The 21,293-nt window shown below is 34.2% G+C and overlaps 1 protein-coding gene across 1 annotated transcript; it reads right to left on the bottom strand.

The window, feature by feature from the left end:
* On the bottom strand, positions 2,560-4,232 carry LOC109836185 (serine/threonine-protein kinase rio2-like). The gene is made up of 7 exons (XM_020404062.1): positions 3,938-4,232; positions 3,794-3,840; positions 3,655-3,725; positions 3,456-3,569; positions 3,071-3,246; positions 2,891-2,979; positions 2,560-2,768 (listed from the first exon to the last, which is right to left on the bottom strand). Exons 1-7 carry the CDS (start codon positions 4,019-4,021, stop codon positions 2,570-2,572), a joined length of 780 nt encoding a protein of 259 aa, XP_020259651.1. The 5' UTR covers positions 4,022-4,232; the 3' UTR covers positions 2,560-2,569.

Raw genomic sequence — 21,293 nt, 5'->3', positions numbered from 1 at the left:
GTATATGTATATGTATATGTATATGTATATGTATATGTATATGTATATGTATATGTATATGTATATGTATATGTATATGTATATGTATATGTATATGTATATGTATATGTATATGTATATGTATATGTATATGTATATGTATATGTATATGTATATGTATATGTATATGTATATGTATATGTATATGTATATGTATATGTATATGTATATGTATATGTATATGTATATGTATATGTATATGTATATGTATATGTATATGTATATGTATATGTATATGTATATGTATATGTATATGTATATGTATATGTATATGTATATGTATATGTATATGTATATGTATATGTATATGTATATGTATATGTATATGTATATGTATATGTATATGTATATGTATATGTATATGTATATGTATATGTATATGTATATGTATATGTATATGTATATGTATATGTATATGTATATGTATATGTATATGTATATGTATATGTATATGTATATGTATATGTATATGTATATGTATATGTATATGTATATGTATATGTATATGTATATGTATATGTATATGTATATGTATATGTATATGTATATGTATATGTATATGTATATGTATATGTATATGTATATGTATATGTATATGTATATGTATATGTATATGTATATGTATATGTATATGTATATGTATATGTATATGTATATGTATATGTATATGTATATGTATATGTATATGTATATGTATATGTATATGTATATGTATATGTATATGTATATGTATATGTATATGTATATGTATATGTATATGTATATGTATATGTATATGTATATGTATATGTATATGTATATGTATATGTATATGTATATGTATATGTATATGTATATGTATATGTATATGTATATGTATATGTATATGTATATGTATATGTATATGTATATGTATATGTATATGTATATGTATATGTATATGTATATGTATATGTATATGTATATGTATATGTATATGTATATGTATATGTATATGTATATGTATATGTATATGTATATGTATATGTATATGTATATGTATATGTATATGTATATGTATATGTATATGTATATGTATATGTATATGTATATGTATATGTATATGTATATGTATATGTATATGTATATGTATATGTATATGTATATGTATATGTATATGTATATGTATATGTATATGTATATGTATATGTATATGTATATGTATATGTATATGTATATGTATATGTATATGTATATGTATATGTATATGTATATGTATATGTATATGTATATGTATATGTATATGTATATGTATATGTATATGTATATGTATATGTATATGTATATGTATATGTATATGTATATGTATATGTATATGTATATGTATATGTATATGTATATGTATATGTATATGTATATGTATATGTATATGTATATGTATATGTATATGTATATGTATATGTATATGTATATGTATATGTATATGTATATGTATATGTATATGTATATGTATATGTATATGTATATGTATATGTATATGTATATGTATATGTATATGTATATGTATATGTATATGTATATGTATATGTATATGTATATGTATATGTATATGTATATGTATATGTATATGTATATGTATATGTATATGTATATGTATATGTATATGTATATGTATATGTATATGTATATGTATATGTATATGTATATGTATATGTATATGTATATGTATATGTATATGTATATGTATATGTATATGTATATGTATATGTATATGTATATGTATATGTATATGTATATGTATATGTATATGTATATGTATATGTATATGTATATGTATATGTATATGTATATGTATATGTATATGTATATGTATATGTATATGTATATGTATATGTATATGTATATGTATATGTATATGTATATATACACACACTCATATATGTATGTATCTATATCTGGGATATACATATGTATATATATATATATGAAAAAATGGGTATGCTTAGTACCAAGCACAAGTTTTTGTGCTTGGTAGTGAGGTGGCATATTCCCCTCCACTCATTGAAATCGGGACCCATATTCACATGGGTTAGGGAGTGGTTGGGAATTGGAATGAGTGGATGGGAAATAGGACACCTCACTACCAAACACAAAATTTGTGTTTGGTACTAAGCATACCCATTTTTCTCTCTATATATATACATATGCATATATATGTATATATATATATATATATACATACATACATATGTATACATACGTATACATATACATAGTATGTATAGGTATATATACATACATATACATATACATAGTATATATAGGTATATATACGTATACGTATACGTATGTATATGTACGTACGTGTATATATATGGGTGTGTGTACATATATATGACATATATCTGTATATACATATATGACATATATATGTACACACACGCATATATACATACATACATGTATGTATATATATAGATGTATATATATGCATATATATAGACACACACACACATACAGATAATGAGAATATGTGACAGAAATATCGCTAAGAGACTCTGATATGAAAACTTCAGAGAATATGTGAGCATCTGATCAAATCAACTGTGATAAACAATAGAGGAGAAATGGAAATAAGAAACAGAACACAAACCATAATGTTGAATTCATTGAAATCGCAATGGATAAGTCCATGTTCAGCTAGACGAACAACAAGATTGATAATTGTATCAAACACTTCATCAGGATTTCCCAACTCTTTCACTTGGACCCTGCAAAGATCAAGTAAAAAATTAAAATTAAAATCATGCACTAATCTATATAAAGTAATGAAAACTTGCAAGAGGGCCTGAACAGAAAGAAAGAAGGTCCCTAGACAGTAATGAGAACTTACAATGGATAACCCTGAACTAGGGACATTATCACGCAATGCCGATTACAATCCACAGCTTCTGGAACAGGAAATCCATGCTCTCCTAGAGCCTTTAGTGACGAGACAATGAACCAACTATATCTTAATAAACTGAGAGCAATGCTTAAGAGAACTGAAACGAACAAATTTCTTCAAGCTAACCTTCATAAAGGCATATTCCTTCAGTGCAGCAAGTCGTGACAAGTAAAGCCAATTGTAGCTGCTTCGATGCATCAGATAATCTCGCTTAGACTTCACTGCCCTGAAAGAAATTCTCCCCAACCTATGCAGCTTCATTGCCATGATTGTCCCGTCTTCAGTGGCAACCTCAAATATATCTTTTCAACGTAAAACATCAGAATTTGTTAATTTCTATAGTAGCGAAAGGTAAAACTAATAGTGCGATAACAGAAAGATGAGATCTATCTAATGGCAACAGCACATACTTCAACTCAATAAGAAATTGCATAATAAGGATAGTCAATTTACGCACTGCAGCATGAAATTATGACGGAGAAGTACGAAGAAGGGGATCAAAAGGATATACCTGACTCTTTTCCAACTCCAATTTGGCGGCCAACTGCGGAAAAGACTCCCCGGTTTACGAGAGTTTTGATTGCTAGGAAGTCATAGCCTAAGTAGGTAAGCCGAAACCCATCATCTGAAGACAATTGAATCATCAGAAAGCCATAAACCCTAAGCTGAACCCAAAATTTAGGGTATAAAAAGGGGGCAAGAAAGCTCACATTTTGATGAATCATGGTGGACGAGCTTGTGCTTGAGCAAATTCTTCAGCACCTTATACGTGCCTCCGTGCCTGAAAAACAAGGATCTCATAAAAATCCGATCTTTGATAGCATTAACGTAATAATTTCGAGTACTTACTTGAGGCCGGCTATTCGATCAACAAGCTCAGCCGGAACGATTTCATGCTGAATCAGCAAATTAAAAAATATATATATTCAACATTAAGATTAAGAAGAAGAGAAGATAAAAATTGAAAAAAGAGAGGCGGCAAAAAATCTTTACATTTCTCATGCCCATCTCTACGGCGGTTAAAACCCTAAAATCATCCTTGGAGAGGTAACGCAAAGCATTGACATCGAGCTTCATAGCGATGAACTTTGAGGAAAAATTTAGTGCCTTTTCCCAAAGCCCTAAATAATTTTGAGATCGGCGGTGTCGTCAGAAAGAGGAGAGAGAAGAGAAAAGGAGAGAGGGTCTTTGATGCTCAGATGAAGCCCTGGCTATTACTAATTCGAGAAATCTCCACCGAACTTTGAGGCTGTTGCAGAAGAACCCCGAGGTTTTTCTTCTCCACAAAACCCTCTCAAGATTTCTCACTTGACCCCCAAAAGTAACAAGGTTAAATCTAACTAGTGTGCACCCCGTGCGAAAAAGATGGCCCCCTATTTTTTTAAGTATTGTTTTTTGAACTTACCTCCCTCTAAGTTTTAATATATTTAACTTGATTATTGTATATTTAAAATTAGAAATCATATCTACTCCTCTGTACTTAAAGGAAGACCAAATTTTTAATACATTAGATTTAGAAATCGTATCTACTCCTTTATACTTAGAGGGAAATCTAAGTTTTAATACATTTGATTTAATATATTATTTATGATACAGTAAAATATTGTAGCATAAACAGTAACTTCAAAAATTACAGTGCCGGATTTGAGTTACTGTTTACGGTAAAAAAGCATTGCTTGATTTACTATTCACGCTACATTATTTACTATAGCTGGAGCTGTCGATTTATTGTTTACGCAACCGTAAACACTATAGTTTTTTACTATAGCATTAATAGTGATTCGTTGGATCCTCCTTTTAAGTATAGAAGTGTAGATTGCGTCACATATTAAGCAAGTGATAAAGAATACGAAAATACCCCTCAATCCTGGATAATTATTGCTTTACATTTTTTATAAATATTTTTTGCAAAATATCGTCATGTTTTTAGTACAAATTTAAGCAATGACTAATTTATTTAATTAATTTAGGATTTAATGTTAACGGCTCAGTTTTGGGAAAACTTCGCCGAGGTGGAGAATTGTGGAGAAGAACTTGAAAAAAAGCAGATTTTTGGTCATAAGTCGACTCATGCACAGGCATAAGTCGACTTATGGTAAGTCGACTTATGTTTGTGTCGTAAGTCGACTTACGATCTGCTGTGGATTGTTGATTTTGGGCTCTGGCAAGTCGACTTATCAGACCTGTTAAGTCGATTTATGAACTCTTCTCCAGTTGTCGTTTTTCGCTCTGCCAAGTCGACTTATGCAGACTGATAAGTCGACTTACGACGGATTTTTTTGGAAAATTTAGGTTCCTATTTGCAGTCTGTTTGGGTTTCTGTTTTGGTATAAATACCAATACGATTTGAGGGTTTTGTAGGAGCATATTTGGGGATTTTGGAGCACAGAAAAGAGAGATCTTTCTGAGCTATTAGTTAGGGTTATTGGTTGAGAGGTTGAGAGATTTGTTGGTGAGATTAGTTGGTTCGTTTGAGCGATTTGTAATCTCAATTTGTACTCTCCTTCTCTATTAGTTGAAACCCTCCCCCTTCTTGCCCCGTGGACGTAGGCAATTGCCGAACCACGTTAAAATTAGTGTTTGGGTTTGTGCATTGATATTTGGTTATTTTTGGCCTTCTTTGATCGGCGTTTGTTTTGGTTCCTCGGCACCGCCGTCTGCACACAACAAGTGGTATCAGAGCATATCGCTGTTTGGCTCAATAAGTGGTATCAGAGCTCGGGCTACGCTTGGGCTATTTGGAGGAGTAGATCGCTTTGGAAGTTCGTCAAGGACTTCGTTTGGTGATAAAGGTGGGGTCTTTTTGGTAAAAATCTCATCTTTTTCAGTTTTGGATCTATTTCTCGTTTGTTTCCGCATTGGTTTGGTGGTGTTTTGAGGATTATGGCCGAGAAAGAAGGAGTTATGGGCAGTACTTCCGGCGTGAAGACCGTCCAAAGCTTGAATATCTACTCGATGAAGATTAACGTGGAAAAGTTCAATGGCACAAACAATTTTGGACTTTGGCGATGCGAAGTCATGGATGCGCTCAACGCACAAAATTTGGAAGATACGTTGGAGTTGGACGGGAAACCGGACAATATTGATGAGAAGGTTTGGAAAAGATGAATCGAACGGCGTGTGGTGTGATTAGGTCTTGTCTCACTCAAGATCTAAAGTATGATGTGATCAATGAGACTTCTGCAAAGAAGATTTGGGAGATCCTTGAGAGCAAGTATTTGACCAAGAGTGTGGAGAATCGCTTGCATTTGAAGAGGAGGCTTTACCGCTTCCAGTTGAAGAAAGGAACCTCCATTGGTGATCACATGAACCACTACACGAAGCTTCTTGCGGATTTGGCGAATGTAGATATGGTGATTGAAGATGAGGACAATGCGTTGTTATTGTTGAGTTCCTTGCCCGACGAGGAATATAAGACCTTCGTTCTTACTCTTATTAATGGGAAGACATCTCTTTCGTATAGTGAGGTCACCGCTGCATTTGTGAATTATCAGCTTCGAAAGAAGGATAAGGAGACTTCGATTGAGTCGGTAGCGGGGGCGTTGGTCGCAAGAGCAAAGGGTCCAAACTGTAGTGGGAGGTCGCAGTCTAGAGGGGCACATCTTGGAGTTCGTAAGAATCAGTGTGCCTTTTGCAAAGAGGATGGACATTGGAAAGCCGAATGCCCAAAGTTAGTTGATCGAGCCGGGAAGAATAAGGGAAAAGCTATTCAAGCTTCAGAGGCGAATGTTGTCAAGGCTAGTGGCAACGATTCAGATTTGGATTCTTCGGGCTACTCATTATCTGCACTGCCGTCAGTTTGTGTTGTCTATTATACAGAGTGGATGTTGGATTCGGGGGCTACATACCACATTTGCCCTAGGAGGGATTGGTTCTCCAGCTTTCAGGAGTTGGAAAGAGGGGATTTCGTGCTCATGGGGAATGATCACAAATGCTCTATTGGTGGTATCGGTACCGTTCGGATCAGGATGAGTGACGGGGTGATTCGGGAGTTGGTTGGAGTGAGGTTCGTTCCTCAGTTGAAGAAGAACATCATTTCACTTGGAGCTTTAGAGGCAGCAGGCTATAGGGTGACCTTGGTGGATGCACGCTTGAAGGTTACATTTGGGTCCATGATTGTGATGAAGGGTGTCAGAAGGTATTTGCTTGGAAGCACGGTGATTGATAGGGAGAGGACGACTTCATCAGATTCGGCTAGACTGTGGCATTGTTTGGTGCTGGGGTATATGATTGGTAATGCTGTGCATTGGTTGTTGAGGAGTACTATGACCTACCGATTGAAGTCCTGTGAGCGTATTGGGATGAGCAAGACCGTGGTGGAGCTTGACATTCCTATCCATCGAGCGAGGGGTCTTTTAGGAGGTGTTCAGTCAGGCATTTGGGGGCCTTCCAAGGAGGCATCATTGGGAGGTAATCATATCTTAGTTTCCGCAATTGATGATTGTTCTAGGCATTATTGGGTCGCGACCAGTTCCCGTTGGTGTAAAGTCCTAGAAGTCAACAACAATTGGAAAAAGTGTATTGGCAGAAAGGTAACTCGTTGTTCTAGATTTGGTAGGGGTCCTTTCTTGCGTTTGTGCCGAGCTCACGGCAATAGGAGACACTTCATTGGTGTGGAGACTTTGGGGCGACGAGATGAGATGACAGTTTCGATGGGTCATTCCTTTCTGGAGGAGGATCGGTATTGGTTGTCGAGCATTGGTTCTGGAGCTTCGACATATTTGGATCATCTTAGTCACAGGTCGCCGACTGCTACATTAGGAGTTATTGGATCTGGTGGAGCTGCTTCAGATTTTGGGTTGCGTCGGATATTTGGATACCCAGCATTTGGTCACATTGAGGATGTGAGATTTGATCTGATTGCGCGTTTGGGGTTCGGAGGCTCAGTTGATTATCGTTTGGGAGCTTCTGATTTTTTTCTGAGCAGGTATGTCATTTTTGACTCTCGGCAGGTGGAGAGTGTTGATCAGGTTGTTTGGATATCGCAGCAGGTGGAGAGTGATGCTACTCCACGTTGGGTGGAGATTACTCCACGTACTCCAGATCATACTGCATCATTTGGGATTCCAGCTGACGTGGCACAGATTGGGAATCATTTGATTTCGAATGCAGATGATGGATTGGTTTTGGATTCGGTTGCAACTGGTGGACATGATTTGGATACGGCCATTGGTTCACCTCATATGGAGGTGTTTGATTTGTATCAGTTTGGGGCCGCTATCAGTTGCAGATCCGTCGGCGATATTGGGGAAGAGTTGCAGACTTTTCTATTTGTTTGAGGGCCTTTGGAGGCCGTTGGATGAACTACGTGAAGGCTTGATTCCTTGGGCAAAGGATACGTAGGCAGTCATTTTGATGCAGCCGATTTGGTGAGCGACATCAACATTTGGGGTGAGTGTTCGCACTCCCATTTGGGTCTCAACATGTGAGGCATTTGTTGGTTGGTGTCGGTTTAGTTTTGGAAAAACTTCGCCGAGGTGGAGAATTGTGGAGAAGAACTTGGAAAAAGCAGATTTTTGGTCATAAGTCGACTCATGCACAGGTATAAGTCGACTTATGGTAAGTCGACTTATGTTTGTGTCGTAAGTCGACTTACGATCTGCTGTGGATTGTTGATTTTGGGCTCTGGCAAGTCGACTTATCAGACCTGTTAAGTCGACTTATGAACTCTTCTCCAGTTGTCGTTTTTCGCTCTGCCAAGTCGACTTATGCAGACTGATAAGTCAACTTACGACGGGTTTTTTTGGAAAGTTCAGGTTCCTATTTGCAGTCTGTTTGGGTTTTTGTTTTGGTATAAATACCAATACGATTTGAGGGTTTTGTAGGAGCATATTTGGGGATTTTGGAGCACAGAAAAGAGAGATCTTTCTGAGCTATTGGTTAGGGTTATTGGTTGAGAGGTTGAGAGATTTGTTGGTGAGATTAGTTGGTTCGTTTGAGCGATTTGTAATCTCAATTTGTACTCTCCTTCTCTATTAGTGGAAACCCTCCCCCTTCTTGCCCCGTGGACGTAGGCAATTGCCGAACCACGTTAAAATTAGTGTTTGGGGTTTGTGCATTGATATTTGGTTGTTTTTGGCCTTCTTTGATCGGCGTTTGTTTTGGTTCCTCGGCACCGCCGTCTGCACACAACAAAGAGTTCAGCGTAAAACAATATAGATGTTTATAAGACACTTCAAAGTTCAAAGGGTTTAGTAAAATAAACAAAATTCAAAGGGTTATCTGCAATTTCCTCAAAGTTTAGCAAGGGTTTCTCAAATTAAAATTGCTTGGAGGGATCTTCTTGAATTAAAATTGTTTAGGGCTTATCTATAACAACCCCCAAGAGTTCGAAAGGTTTCTTAAATTAACCCTAAAAAGTAAATGGAGATTTTTTTTTTAATTCGATGTTACAGAAAGCTCTAGGCGTACTAGGTGTTTGGGCCGTTAGACTATTTTTTAAATTATTTAATTATAATAATTGATTTTCTTACAATGATTAATTTTTTTTCGTCGGAAATTTTTTTTCGTCAGAATTTTCCAGGTCTGCAGCATGACGATTTGCTTCAGTTGAACTTTTCTACATTATATCACAAGATTGGCTTCTCAAACCACATGAAAGATCAACAATTTCATCAACAAGATCTCACGAAACTTTGTATAACTGTATTTCGATCTTTCAAATAATTTTTTTTCTGGCAACAAAGAGGTTCAATTTGCATCATGTACATATTTGTTTACCAATCAGTCAATCACGGTGAAAACAAATAAAAACAGTGAAAAAAAATAAAAATTTTACCTTGAAAAGAGAAGAGAAGGGCTGGCGGTGAAGAGGAAGAGGCGGTGAAGAGGAGGAGCCGAGGAGGTGGCTCGAGGAGGTGTAGTGATCAGCTCGAGAAGGAAGTGCACTGGTCAGCTCGATGAGAAGGCGATAGCGAAGAAGGTATTTTGGAAAAGTGATCAAGAGGAAAATCGGTAGGCTTGGGCATGGCTTTGGGTTTTAATGAGTTAGTGGGTTGGGTTTTAACTAAAACCTTTTTTGACGCTTTCTGTAACCCTGTTTTAATCATTACCTTGAATCTTTAATATTTCTGTAATTAGTTCATCAAGTCATTAAAATTTCTATTAATCTTGCTACAACTACTCTTAATTGAAGAGATTAATATGAAACAACTTATAAAAATTAAAAGATTCGATAACAATTTAATAATTTATGGGAGTAATTATGAACAATTTATCAGAATTTAAAGATATAATAGCACCTCCAACGAGGGACTAATTTCAAAACATTAAGGATTTAATAAACTGATACAGAAACAACCTGCTCTTTAATTTCATTAATTAACGTGAAGATCTATGCTTTTGTAAGATAAATATATAATGGTTGTGTTGTAATCTCGTTGTTGTATCTACATACATCACATATCAAAAGTAAGAATCAAACATGAAATGTAAATGTAAATAGACAATAGAAGAAATAGGGAGAAAAGTAATTCTTATTTTATTCATCTTCCTCATTCCTCTATCTATACATTTTGTCTTCCATGGATTACATTATATAGATGTGGAAGAGAATACTAAAAGTCATAAGTAGGTGAAGAGACTTTTTCTAGTAATGTCCACATTCATTGTATTTATATTTACAACACTCCCCCTTGGACATTACTACCTGATGTCAATGCCTCGTTAAAAACCTCGCTAGAAAAACCCAGTGGGATAAAAACTAGTCGAGGAAAAGAGTACACGACATTAGTAGATTCTTGTTGCATTAGTTGCCTCATTAAAAACATTTAGCTAAGAAAACTCTGTGGGACAAAACTTAGCAAAGAGAAAAAGAGTACAACTATAGATCTTCGGGATCTAAAACTTGTGTTGCATTAGTTGCCTCATTAAAAACCTTTAGCTAAGAAAACCCTGTGGGACAAAACTTAGCAAAGGGAAAAAGAGTACAACTATAGTCCTTCAAGGCACAATCTTCGGGATTGTGTTGAAAATTCGCTCCCCCTGATGATGATAATCTTCTGACTCTATGCTAAGAAAAACCCAGTGGGACAAAACTTAGCGAAAAGAGGCAAATTACGATAATAGACCTTCAGGGCTCAATCTTCAGGATTGTTCTTTAAGAATTTGCTCCCCCTAAAGAAGATAGTCTTTCAAGTCTATGCATATTGTGAACATATTTAAAAAAATCATACACATTATTTGAGCACCATTGGAGCACTTCTTTATCTCGCAAATTGCACCATACCTGATATTGCATTTGCGGTGAACTTGCTAGCAATGTATAGTGCTTATCCTACAAGGAGGCAATGGAATGTCGCTAAACATTTCCTTCGCTATAAAAAGAATTGCACCAGTATGATTCTTGAAACAACCTGATACAGAAACAACCTGATAAATTAAATTCATTGTATTTATATTTACAACAGGTTGAATGTATTTAACTCTTTAGTTTTATTTCAAAGAAGAATTTCATGCTATCTAAAGTAAAAAAATTACCAAAAATTGATTCACCAAAATAACTTCAACTTAAATATGCAACCACTTAAAGTTCAAAAACATTTTCATTTCTGAATTTCAATTTATTGATAAAAATTTGTTAAAATTATAAAAATCTAATAACTTGTGATAATCGGAATATAGACAAATGATAATTCTTATTATAAATAAACTGACATTCTATTGTTAAAATAAACGCTAAACATAGTTAATAATCTGATTAAGGTTAAAAGGATAAATTTCACGAACCCCCCTTAAGTTTGGTCATTTTTTGAGATAACCCCTACCATAGATAACGGGTTATCTTCTAATCCGTCTAAAGATGTGGATCAGTAAACATCATGGCGTTAACTCATTTTAACTCCTATAGAGTGACTATCTTAAGCTTTTTCCCCTTTTGTCTTTTTTCTTTTTTCTTTTTTGTAATTTTTGTGTTTAACAAATTAAGATGGGTTAACTCGCTTTATTCCATGTATGGATTATTAACATTTGCTGGTGTCAAACTACACCTAAAGGTTAACACATGCTTCTTCAGAAAAACTAATGAAAACTATTCTCCAGCTAAGCCAAAATCTTTAGGAGTGTTTGGCAATCACGTCGTTTTTGTTTTTTTTAAAAAAAATAATAAAACGTGTTTAGCAACTGGGGCGTTTTTTTTGACTTGACCATTTACAAAATCTAAAAAATAAACACTTTTCTCAAAACACCAAAAAGGTGTTTCGATATTTCGTTTTTTCAATCTAAGCCGCCGCCCCCGATCCCGCCCGCTAACGCACGGCCGCGTCGTCCGCAGACCAGCAGCCCGTCGATCCGCATCGCCGTCGCCCCGCTGGCCCTCGAGCCGCAGTTGCCTGCCCCGCGCCCGCGCCACCCCCGCCGCCTGTCCATTACCGCACCGCCCGCCGCCGACAGCCGCGTCGCACCAGCTTGGCCACTGCCCGTCGTCCGCCTGCCCCACCGCCCCGTTGCCACCTCCCGCCCGCCCTCCACTCGCCTTCCGCCGACCCGCCGCCTGTCCGTCGCCAGCTCGCCCAGTCGGCCGACCGCCGCTCACAGTCACCGACGGTCGTCGTCTGGCCGCCCTCGTCAGCGCTAGCCGCCCTCCATCATCGCCGCTATATATATAATAACTATAAATAGTGTTTTTCAAAACATGTTTAAAAAAAATACCAAGGCATAATGTTTTTCTACAAAAACACTACAATAAAATCACTTTGATTACCAAACACATGTACATGCACTATCGGCCTAGTCATGTGCTCGATTCGTATTTTGAGGCATGTGTGTGACATATGAGCTTTTGGGATATTCCACAAAACCCCGTAGTTTTTCAAATTTTCCTACTACATTTCCAAAGAGAGTTAGTAGGTAGGGGTGGAATAGAATCGAGTTTGAACGAATAGTGCAAGGTTCAAATTTGAGTTTGGTTTATATGGTGTTATTCGTGATTGCATTCGAATTTGTCTCGAATAGTAATAAAAATTCGAATTCGCTTTGTTTATTTTTATTGATGTTCGGAAAAAAATCTCAAATATTCGATTAGCATTATTCTACAACTTTGATTTTGAATTATTCGTCAAATATTCGATATGTATTTGCTAATTATTGTAGGGCATAGGTAATTTTTACCAGTGGGCATCGTCACGGGGAGGGAGGAGGTAGTCGTCGCGGGGAGGAGGGCATCGGAGAGGGAGGAGCGCAGGTCATCGGAGAGGGAGGAGGGCGTCGTCGCGGGGAGGGAGGACAGCGTCGGCGGGGAGGGAATTTAAAACCCCGAAATTTTGAATATTATGTGAAAAAAATAAAAAAATATGCTATATGGTGAAAAATAACATATTTTGATGTTTGAGTATGATAGGAATTGATTTGATATCAATTCAATGTATATTTGTGAATATATGAGTGCAAATGCACAAAACAAGCACGAAGAGAAATCTGGAAAATTGACCAGTTAAAAGTTTATATATTTTATATACCGATGCAATTTGAATTTGGGAAACCTAAAAGATAAAAGTTGTAGGTCTCTTCAACATCTTTCTAACAAATCTTATATCACTTCATTCCAAGGTCAGATGAGAAAGTTACAGCCAAAATATCGAAGATTAATTTCCCAGTTAGACTAGGTTTATTGGTTCGGGTCAAACGGGTTTATTTCAGGTTTGCATATATATATATATATAATATGATACCAAAAATAAAACAAATGTTTTTTAAAAAACCATGGAATAAAATTTTTAAAATTTTGTTTTAATTTAAGTTCCGCATAATATTTATCTACCCAGTTTAACTGGTCTTTTTTCGAAAAAATTTTAAAAAACATTTTCGAAAATCTTGATGTTTTTCTAGGTAAAATTCTTTATTTAGAATTTCTCTTTCTAAACTTCCTTTTTCAAAATTCATTAGTTCATTCGAAAACTCATCTCCGTATTAGGAGGAGAAATTTTATCCTTATATAAATGATGAGGAATATTATTATCGGATATATTAATCCCTTGAACAGAACTGGTTCTATAAGATTCAGATCGAGACAATGAATTTCTGGCAGATACTGCCATGTCAGATATTCGGACAGTTCTAGATGGATTAAATGTTATTTCTACTTCTCCATTTGTAGTTTGCACAATTTGATCAATATCTTGATTAATAATAGGCAATGGTTGCACAGCATTGGGTATAACCCAGTTCTCGGGAAAATTTACTTCATCCCATTTTACCTGTCTATTAACAACAACATTAGAAGATAAAGCATTAGATTCTACCAGAACAATTTTACCTGGTTTAGAATGATTTTTAGCCTTAGGGGCTAAAGTATTAAGAACTTTATAATGGATCCTATGATAGCAATCGTTTCAGATCCAGGAATAAAGTTATAACCATGAGTCTTTATATTAAGACTAATAGATTCGAGTATATTTGGATCAGTTAAAGATAAACTTAAATTAGGATAAACATTAAAATACACCGGTCCATTACAAAGACTGGTTTCCATAATACCCATTAAAGATTGGGTCCAGTTCAAACATCTTGAGTCTCTAAGGCAGACTAATAAATATGCGTTTAACCCTGATAGAGTCAATGGTCAAAAAGCGATCTGTATAACACCTACATGTATGTATTTATACTTATCCATATATGGATTTACATCTTCTTCTCCAAGTAATTGAATGGTCTATTCTTTCATATCGACTGTACTAGTCCTTTCTAGGGTTTTAATATTGATTAAAGATTTATAATCTAAAAAGCCAATTTTATATATGTTTCTATTAGGGCTATCAGGTATTGTCCACTTATTAAGTGATTCTATGTCAGTTTTGTATTAAGTCAACTGAGCATTTTTTTACTTTTTTCATTCCAGTATAACTGGATTTACGAGCCAAAGTTTCAGCAAGGTCTGACATATTTTTCTCTTACAGTTTTATCCTTTAATAGTTAACTAGTAAGGAGGCAGAATATTATTTTTCTTTTTATTCTCTAACTATCAGCCTAGTTAAAAGCTTACACGTCTGTCAACGGCTTACACTACCCTAAACAGCCTATCCGGCAACAACGAGATTTACACAACGTGACTTTTTTGACGTCCCATAAGCATTCAGACCAAGTTCATAATCAGAGAATTATAAGAACATATAATATTCTACATTCTTACAAGCTAACTAGTAAAAGATAAACTGTAAGAAGAATTTTAATCAGACATGCAGAAATTGATCATGGCTCTGATACCAGAAATAAAATAGATAAAAACAGATAGAAAAGAAACACACTTACAGAGTACGCCTGCCGATTCTTAGAATATAGTCTTTATTATCTCCAATATTATACAAGGGATACACTCTTAATATTACAAGAGGATTTTACAAACTCACAGCACTTTTCTTACAAACTTATTCTCTTCTCTCAAAACTCTGCTTCACACTTCAAACTTTGTACATATGTATAGACCATCCAAGAAACTTCAAGAAAGATTCTCCATTATTTTCCATTAACGTGGCAGCACAAAAAGATGACAGCGACATGCGTATAATGATATTCGTTCATATTATGAACAGTAAGATGCTTTGACTTTTTTGAAAAGCTACTTTATAAAGTAACTTTAGTGAGTGAATTCTAAACGGCTCCCCGAGGCTCAATCTAGAATCTTTATCTGCTTATGAAGCTGGGCTTTTACCTTTAAGGTCTGGTGGATTATTGAATATTTCTGCCCATATATCATCAGGGTCTTAGGCATCTTGAATTGGTGTATCTTCTTCCATTGAAGACGTATGACTATGAGTCTCAATAGTGTCAAAGGCTTCAAAAAATTGCCTTTTAAAATACTCCAAACATTTTTGTTTTATTTCTGATTCGGAGCTATGAGGGTATTTTCTCCTCATCATTTTCGCAATTTTTGTTTTATTTCTGATTCGGAGCTATGAGGGTATTTTCTCCTCATCATTTTCGCAATCTTCATCATTGGATTATCTTGTTTGATTTCTTTCTCCTCATCATTTTCGCAATCTTCATCATTGGATTATCTTGTTTGATTTCTTGAGTCATATGAGACTCCGGTACAAAAGTATTTTTCTGTATTATCTCTTCAAGTTGTTTTACCTTAGTATCAAGGCACATTCCGTTCCACCATCTGCAGTAATATTTTCTTCTCCGAACGAGCATATGAGAAGGGGTCCAATCATAAATAATAGACCAATTCTAGATCCATGGGATCTCAACTTCAGCAAAGAAGTGTATTAAACACATGCCATCTATAAGCTGGCTTTCGTCCATTCGTGCAAGAATATGATGGGAATCTACTCAAGAAGAGTATAACTTCATTAAGGGTTCTGGAATAATACTAATTTTAACACCATATGTTTCCCACCATTTATAGAACCAAGTAGGAACGCCCTTTTGAAGAGCTTCAGGACAAATTTTCATTTATAGAACCAAGTAGGAACGCCCTTTTGAAGAGCTTCAGGACAAATTTTTATAAGCCAAGTGTGCTTCTGTTTGGGATTCTGATATAAGAATAGGACAAATTTTTATAAGCCAAGTGTGCTTCTGTTTGGGATTCTGATATAAGAATATCTCATTAAAGGCCTATTTATAGTCCCAATAATTGAAGTTATAAACTTCTTTTGTATTTTAAACTCTGACAAGTGGCAGCTCCTGATTAGGATTTAGTGCCTAATTTCTAGGAAGTATAACTTCTTGAATAATGTATTTACTGAATCTTGGAAGGACATTATGATTATTTGTCGTCCAAAAATGCATAATTTCTAAGCCCTTTTGCATCAATAGAGTCTTCATTGAGGCTCTTGGTTTTAAAGATAAAGTTGGATAATATGTATCCTGCAGATATCTCTATCTTAATTTTTCTGGATCATTCATCAAGGGAACATCCTCTTGTTCTAGATACAGAACAATATCAGACTGAGGTTTTTTAACCCATTCTGTCTCTTGCTTTACTATAGAAGTAAAGGGTTCAGGAGTTTGTTCCTGTGTAATAAGATCGCTTTACTATAGAAGTAAAGGGTTCAGGAGTTTGTTCCTGTGTAATAAGATCATTTATGCCTTTATAAAAGGCTTGAGATGAAGTAAAGGGTTCAGGAGTTTGTTCCTGTGTAATAAGATCATTTATGCCTTTATAAAAGGCTTGAGATGAATGCGACGAATTATGTTTCTTTGAAATAGTACACCATGAACTGGACTGAGATGAAGTATAACTCTTTTCTGAACTAGTTTGGCCTATAAGGCCTGAACTGAAAGTTGGGCTTGGGCCTCCTCTCCCCCTCCCTGAAAAGGAGGGATTACTCCGTCTCATTTGTATCCTGTAAAAATTCACGAGTTAAAAAATCATGAAGATGATTATAGTCACCTTTAATATACTTAATTTTAAATTGATACATGGCTAATTCATTTTGCCATCTAGCAAAGATTTGCTTAGAAACTAGATTTTCACATCCTTTTCAACAATGCTCTTTGTAGAACTACAATCTATTCTTAATAAGAATTCTTGATTTAAACTACCATCTCTGAATTTAGAGAAACATTTTATGATGGATAACATTTTTTTTAATTGTAGAATAATTAAATTGGGCTTTATCCCATTTACCAGAGGTAAAATGAACTAATTGTTCTTTATTAGTTTGGGGGTCAACTTGTTTTAATATACCACCATAACCAATGTTAGATGCATCCGTTTTAACTATTTTGAACCAGTGAATATTAGCAAGATGAATACATGGTAAATTTTTAACTTTAAGTTTAATTTTTCTTACAACAACAGTATGTTGCTGAGTCCAAGGCTTCACATTCTTTTTAAGCCTATCATATAAAAGGACTGTATCTTTTGCCAGATCTTTATAATAATCTGCAACATAATTTAATGCTCCTAAAAAATCTTTGTAACTGTTTGATATTAGTTATCTCATCGGGAAATTTAGAAGTAAATTCTATACTTCTATCAATAGGAATAGTAGTTCCTTTTTCTATATTGTGACCCATAAATCTAATCTGAGTTTGAAATAATTTTATTTTGGGGGCAGATATAGCTAACCCATTTTTAATAGCTAAGTTTCTAAAAATTTCTAAATGCTTAACATGTTGATCAAAATTATGAGAAAATATCAAAATGTCATCTATATATGACTATATAAAACCCGTATAAGGAATAAATATGTCATTCATTATATTCTGAAATTCAGAAGGGGCATTTTAAGCCCAAATGACATAACATTTCATTCATAATGTCCAAATGGGACAACAAAGACAGTTTTATATTTATCTTTTTCTTCTATTTGAATCTGCCAATAGCCTGATTTTAAATCAAATTTTGAAAAGATGTTTGCATTAGTAATGCGATTTAACAAATCCATTTTATTAGGAATTGGATATCTGATCCATTTAAGGACAGAATTTAAGGGTTTATAGTTTATAACTAATCGAGGAACTCCTCGTTCTCTTTCAGCTGCATTATTCACATAAAACGCAATACAGCTCCAAGGAGAATATGATTTCCTTATTAATTTTTTCTCTATAAGAGTTTGTATTTCTTTTTTGCATAAATCAAGGTATTCTTGATTCATTTGGCATGGACGAGATTTAGTAGGAATATTTTTCTCGTTGAATCCCTCTATATAGGGTAAAGAAATAATATGTTGTTTTCTATTCCAAAAGGCATTTGGAACATCACTGCAGACAGTGAGTTTAAATTTATTTTCGATTTGACTTATTAAGTCTTTTTGTTTTTTAATTTGTTCTTCAACTTGAACAAATACCACTTCTTCTTTAAGAAAATTTATTTGATTTTCTTTTAAAATGATATTTTTGACTTCATTTAACATTTTAGTTTGAGGATCATTAATAAATGAATATAATTTCTTTATCCTCATATGTATCTTGAATGCCATTAGTGTTAATTTGACTAATAGGCATAATAGTATGCAGAAATGGAGTTCCCAGAATTATATGTTGAGATAAATTTTTAACTAAAATACAGGGAGTTGGTATACAAGTCCCTTGCACACATATATGTGCTTGTGGTAATTTATATTTTACTTCTAATTGATTACCATTGGCACTACTTAAAGTCTGAGTAGTTTTTTCAAAGAATTTTAAAGGGGTTATACCTTCATTTATGCAGTTTGGATCTGCACCACTATCAACCAGAGCTATAAGATCTGATATATACATTTGATCTGCAACTGCTAAAGTAATTCTTATATACCACTTTTGAGAAGTAACTTGTTGCAATATTTGTAACAGAGCATTATTTTCATTTTCACTTTCACTCTGTTCATTTTGTTGAACTATATTTTTATTACTTTCATTGTCTTCATCAAGTCGTGAGAGAATATATTTATTCTCTTATTTTAATTCTTTTACTTCCTTTTTTAATTTTTGTATCTCTTTATTAAGAGATGATAAAGATATATCTTTTGAAGTAGATGCAATATTTTGCCTTCTTCTCTGTACCTCAAAGAATTTAAAAACATTATCTATTTTTGGACTTTTTTCTGTAGTTACTAAAGTTTTAAGTAATTCATTTTTTAAGTCGGGAGCTATATCTTCCGATAAAATTTTTGATAATAAATCCTTATTGGATTTTATCATATTAATAGAAAATCCATTCATTTGAACTATAGCTTTCCAATAGTCAGCTTCTTCGTTGCAATTATTAATTGCACACTGACAATTTTCTTCTTCTTCTTCATATTCTGAAGTGGACGAATATGATTCGTCTTCAGTATCACTATTAATTAAAATGTTATATAACATTCTTTTAAGACCTTCGTCTTCTATAGCATCAATCTTTTTCTTTGTATAGCATTTGTTTGCATAGTGTCCGATACGGCCACATTTATAGCAATGAATTTTATTTTTCTCTTGTTTAATTTTCTTTTTAGCCTTTTGTGGCTTTTCTTTTTCTTTTTCTTTGAAGAATTTTTTCTTCTTTTTCTTAAAGAATTTTTTATTTTTTCCTTTATTAGGAATACTTTCTTTATCAACCTTATATGGTTGATCATAAGCAAATTGCTCATAGAATTCTCCCAATTCTTTTCATTTTGTAAGTCTTTGAGACTTTAATTGGTTTTTAAGCTTTAAGTCATTATATAAAGCTAAGACTTCTTTTATACAGGCGTTCGATAAGTACCCATATGATAGGTTATCGTAGGGAATATATCCCCTATATTCAGATCGAATTTTATTTTGAACTTTTTCTGCAAATAATGTAGGTAAGCCATCTATAAATTTGGCTTTCCAATGTGAGCTATTAGCATCACTTAAGCCATCTATAAATTTGGCTTTCCAATGTGAGCTATTAGCATCACTTAGAGACATAACTCTGCTTAAATAGGTATCTTTATACCATGGCTTTCCAATGTGAGCTATTAGCATCACTTAGAGACATAACTCTGCTTAAATAGGTATCTTTATACCATATAAAATGTGTTAAAGAAGGACATCTAAAATTTTGTAATAAAGTTCTTATTCTTTCACCTTCATCAAGGTAAGCACCAGTAAAATGGTGTGCTATGGCTAGCATCAAAGTATGGACAACTATCTTTCTACTGAAGCTCGAAGTGAAATCTTGGGAGCTACTAAAATAGAAAATGGTATATATACCTGTGTTTTTATGAAAATTATCATCTTTACATTAGAGTTTCAAACCCTAACAGTCCCTCTTCCTCTCTCTCAAACTCTAGCCCTAAAGTGAGTTTTTGGGAGAGTTTGTGAGGAGAACGTCGAGGAAAAGTCAGGATTTTCGGTGTTTGGCGACGGGGTAATCACTTGCTGTTCTTTTCAGTGGCTTGTACATGTGCAAAGGCAAAATCACCTCTGTCCAAACCTTTCCCTTCAATAAAAATCATGTTTTTAAGAGATTTATATGTTTAACTTTATGTTTAGGGCTTAAATCTAATGTTAAACATGTTACATATGATATTTATAATTAAATCTTATGTCAAGAACAGTAGTACGAATCTGAAACTGAGATATTGACCTGATCATGATTATTAGGGTTTATTTTAATGAGTTAATTACAGTTTAATATGATTTATATGCTTTAGATTGTCAAAATAAATAAGAATTAGGTTATTTTGCATGTTAAACCCTAGATCTATGTGTTCATGTGATTCATATTGTTTAAACAAACTCCTGATTAAGTATACATGACAATGGAATCAAGTTTTATTCATATAATCTGATAAAAACCCGAGTTTTTGAAGAAAACACAAGAGAAGAATAAATTGTGCATTTTTCGGCCTGTTCAGTCGATTGAAGTTGCCATCAGTCGACTGACGGGAGGTCATTAGTCGACTGATGGCAAGCATCAGTCGACTGACGGGCTTGTGCTTGCCTTGTTGTTTTGTGAACAACCCTATCTGTCGACCGA

Source organism: Asparagus officinalis, chromosome 4 (assembly GCF_001876935.1).
Source record: "Asparagus officinalis chromosome 4, Aspof.V1, whole genome shotgun sequence".
NCBI classification, from domain to species: domain Eukaryota; kingdom Viridiplantae; phylum Streptophyta; class Magnoliopsida; order Asparagales; family Asparagaceae; genus Asparagus; species Asparagus officinalis.
This window is presented reverse-complemented; position numbering and strand designations above follow the sequence as displayed.

Bases quoted from the DNA above. Each gene is read 5' to 3' on its own strand.
- LOC109836185 (XM_020404062.1), bottom strand. From the start codon at position 4,021: ATGAAGCTCGATGTCAATGCTTTGCGTTACCTCTCCAAGGATGATTTT. The intron at 3,841-3,937 runs GTAAAGATTTTT...TTGCTGATTCAG, and splicing joins TAGAGATGGGCATGAGAAAT to CATGAAATCGTTCCGGCTGA. The intron at 3,247-3,455 runs GTATATCCTTTT...TACGTTGAAAAG, and splicing joins TGGAGTTGGAAAAGAGTCAG to ATATATTTGAGGTTGCCACT.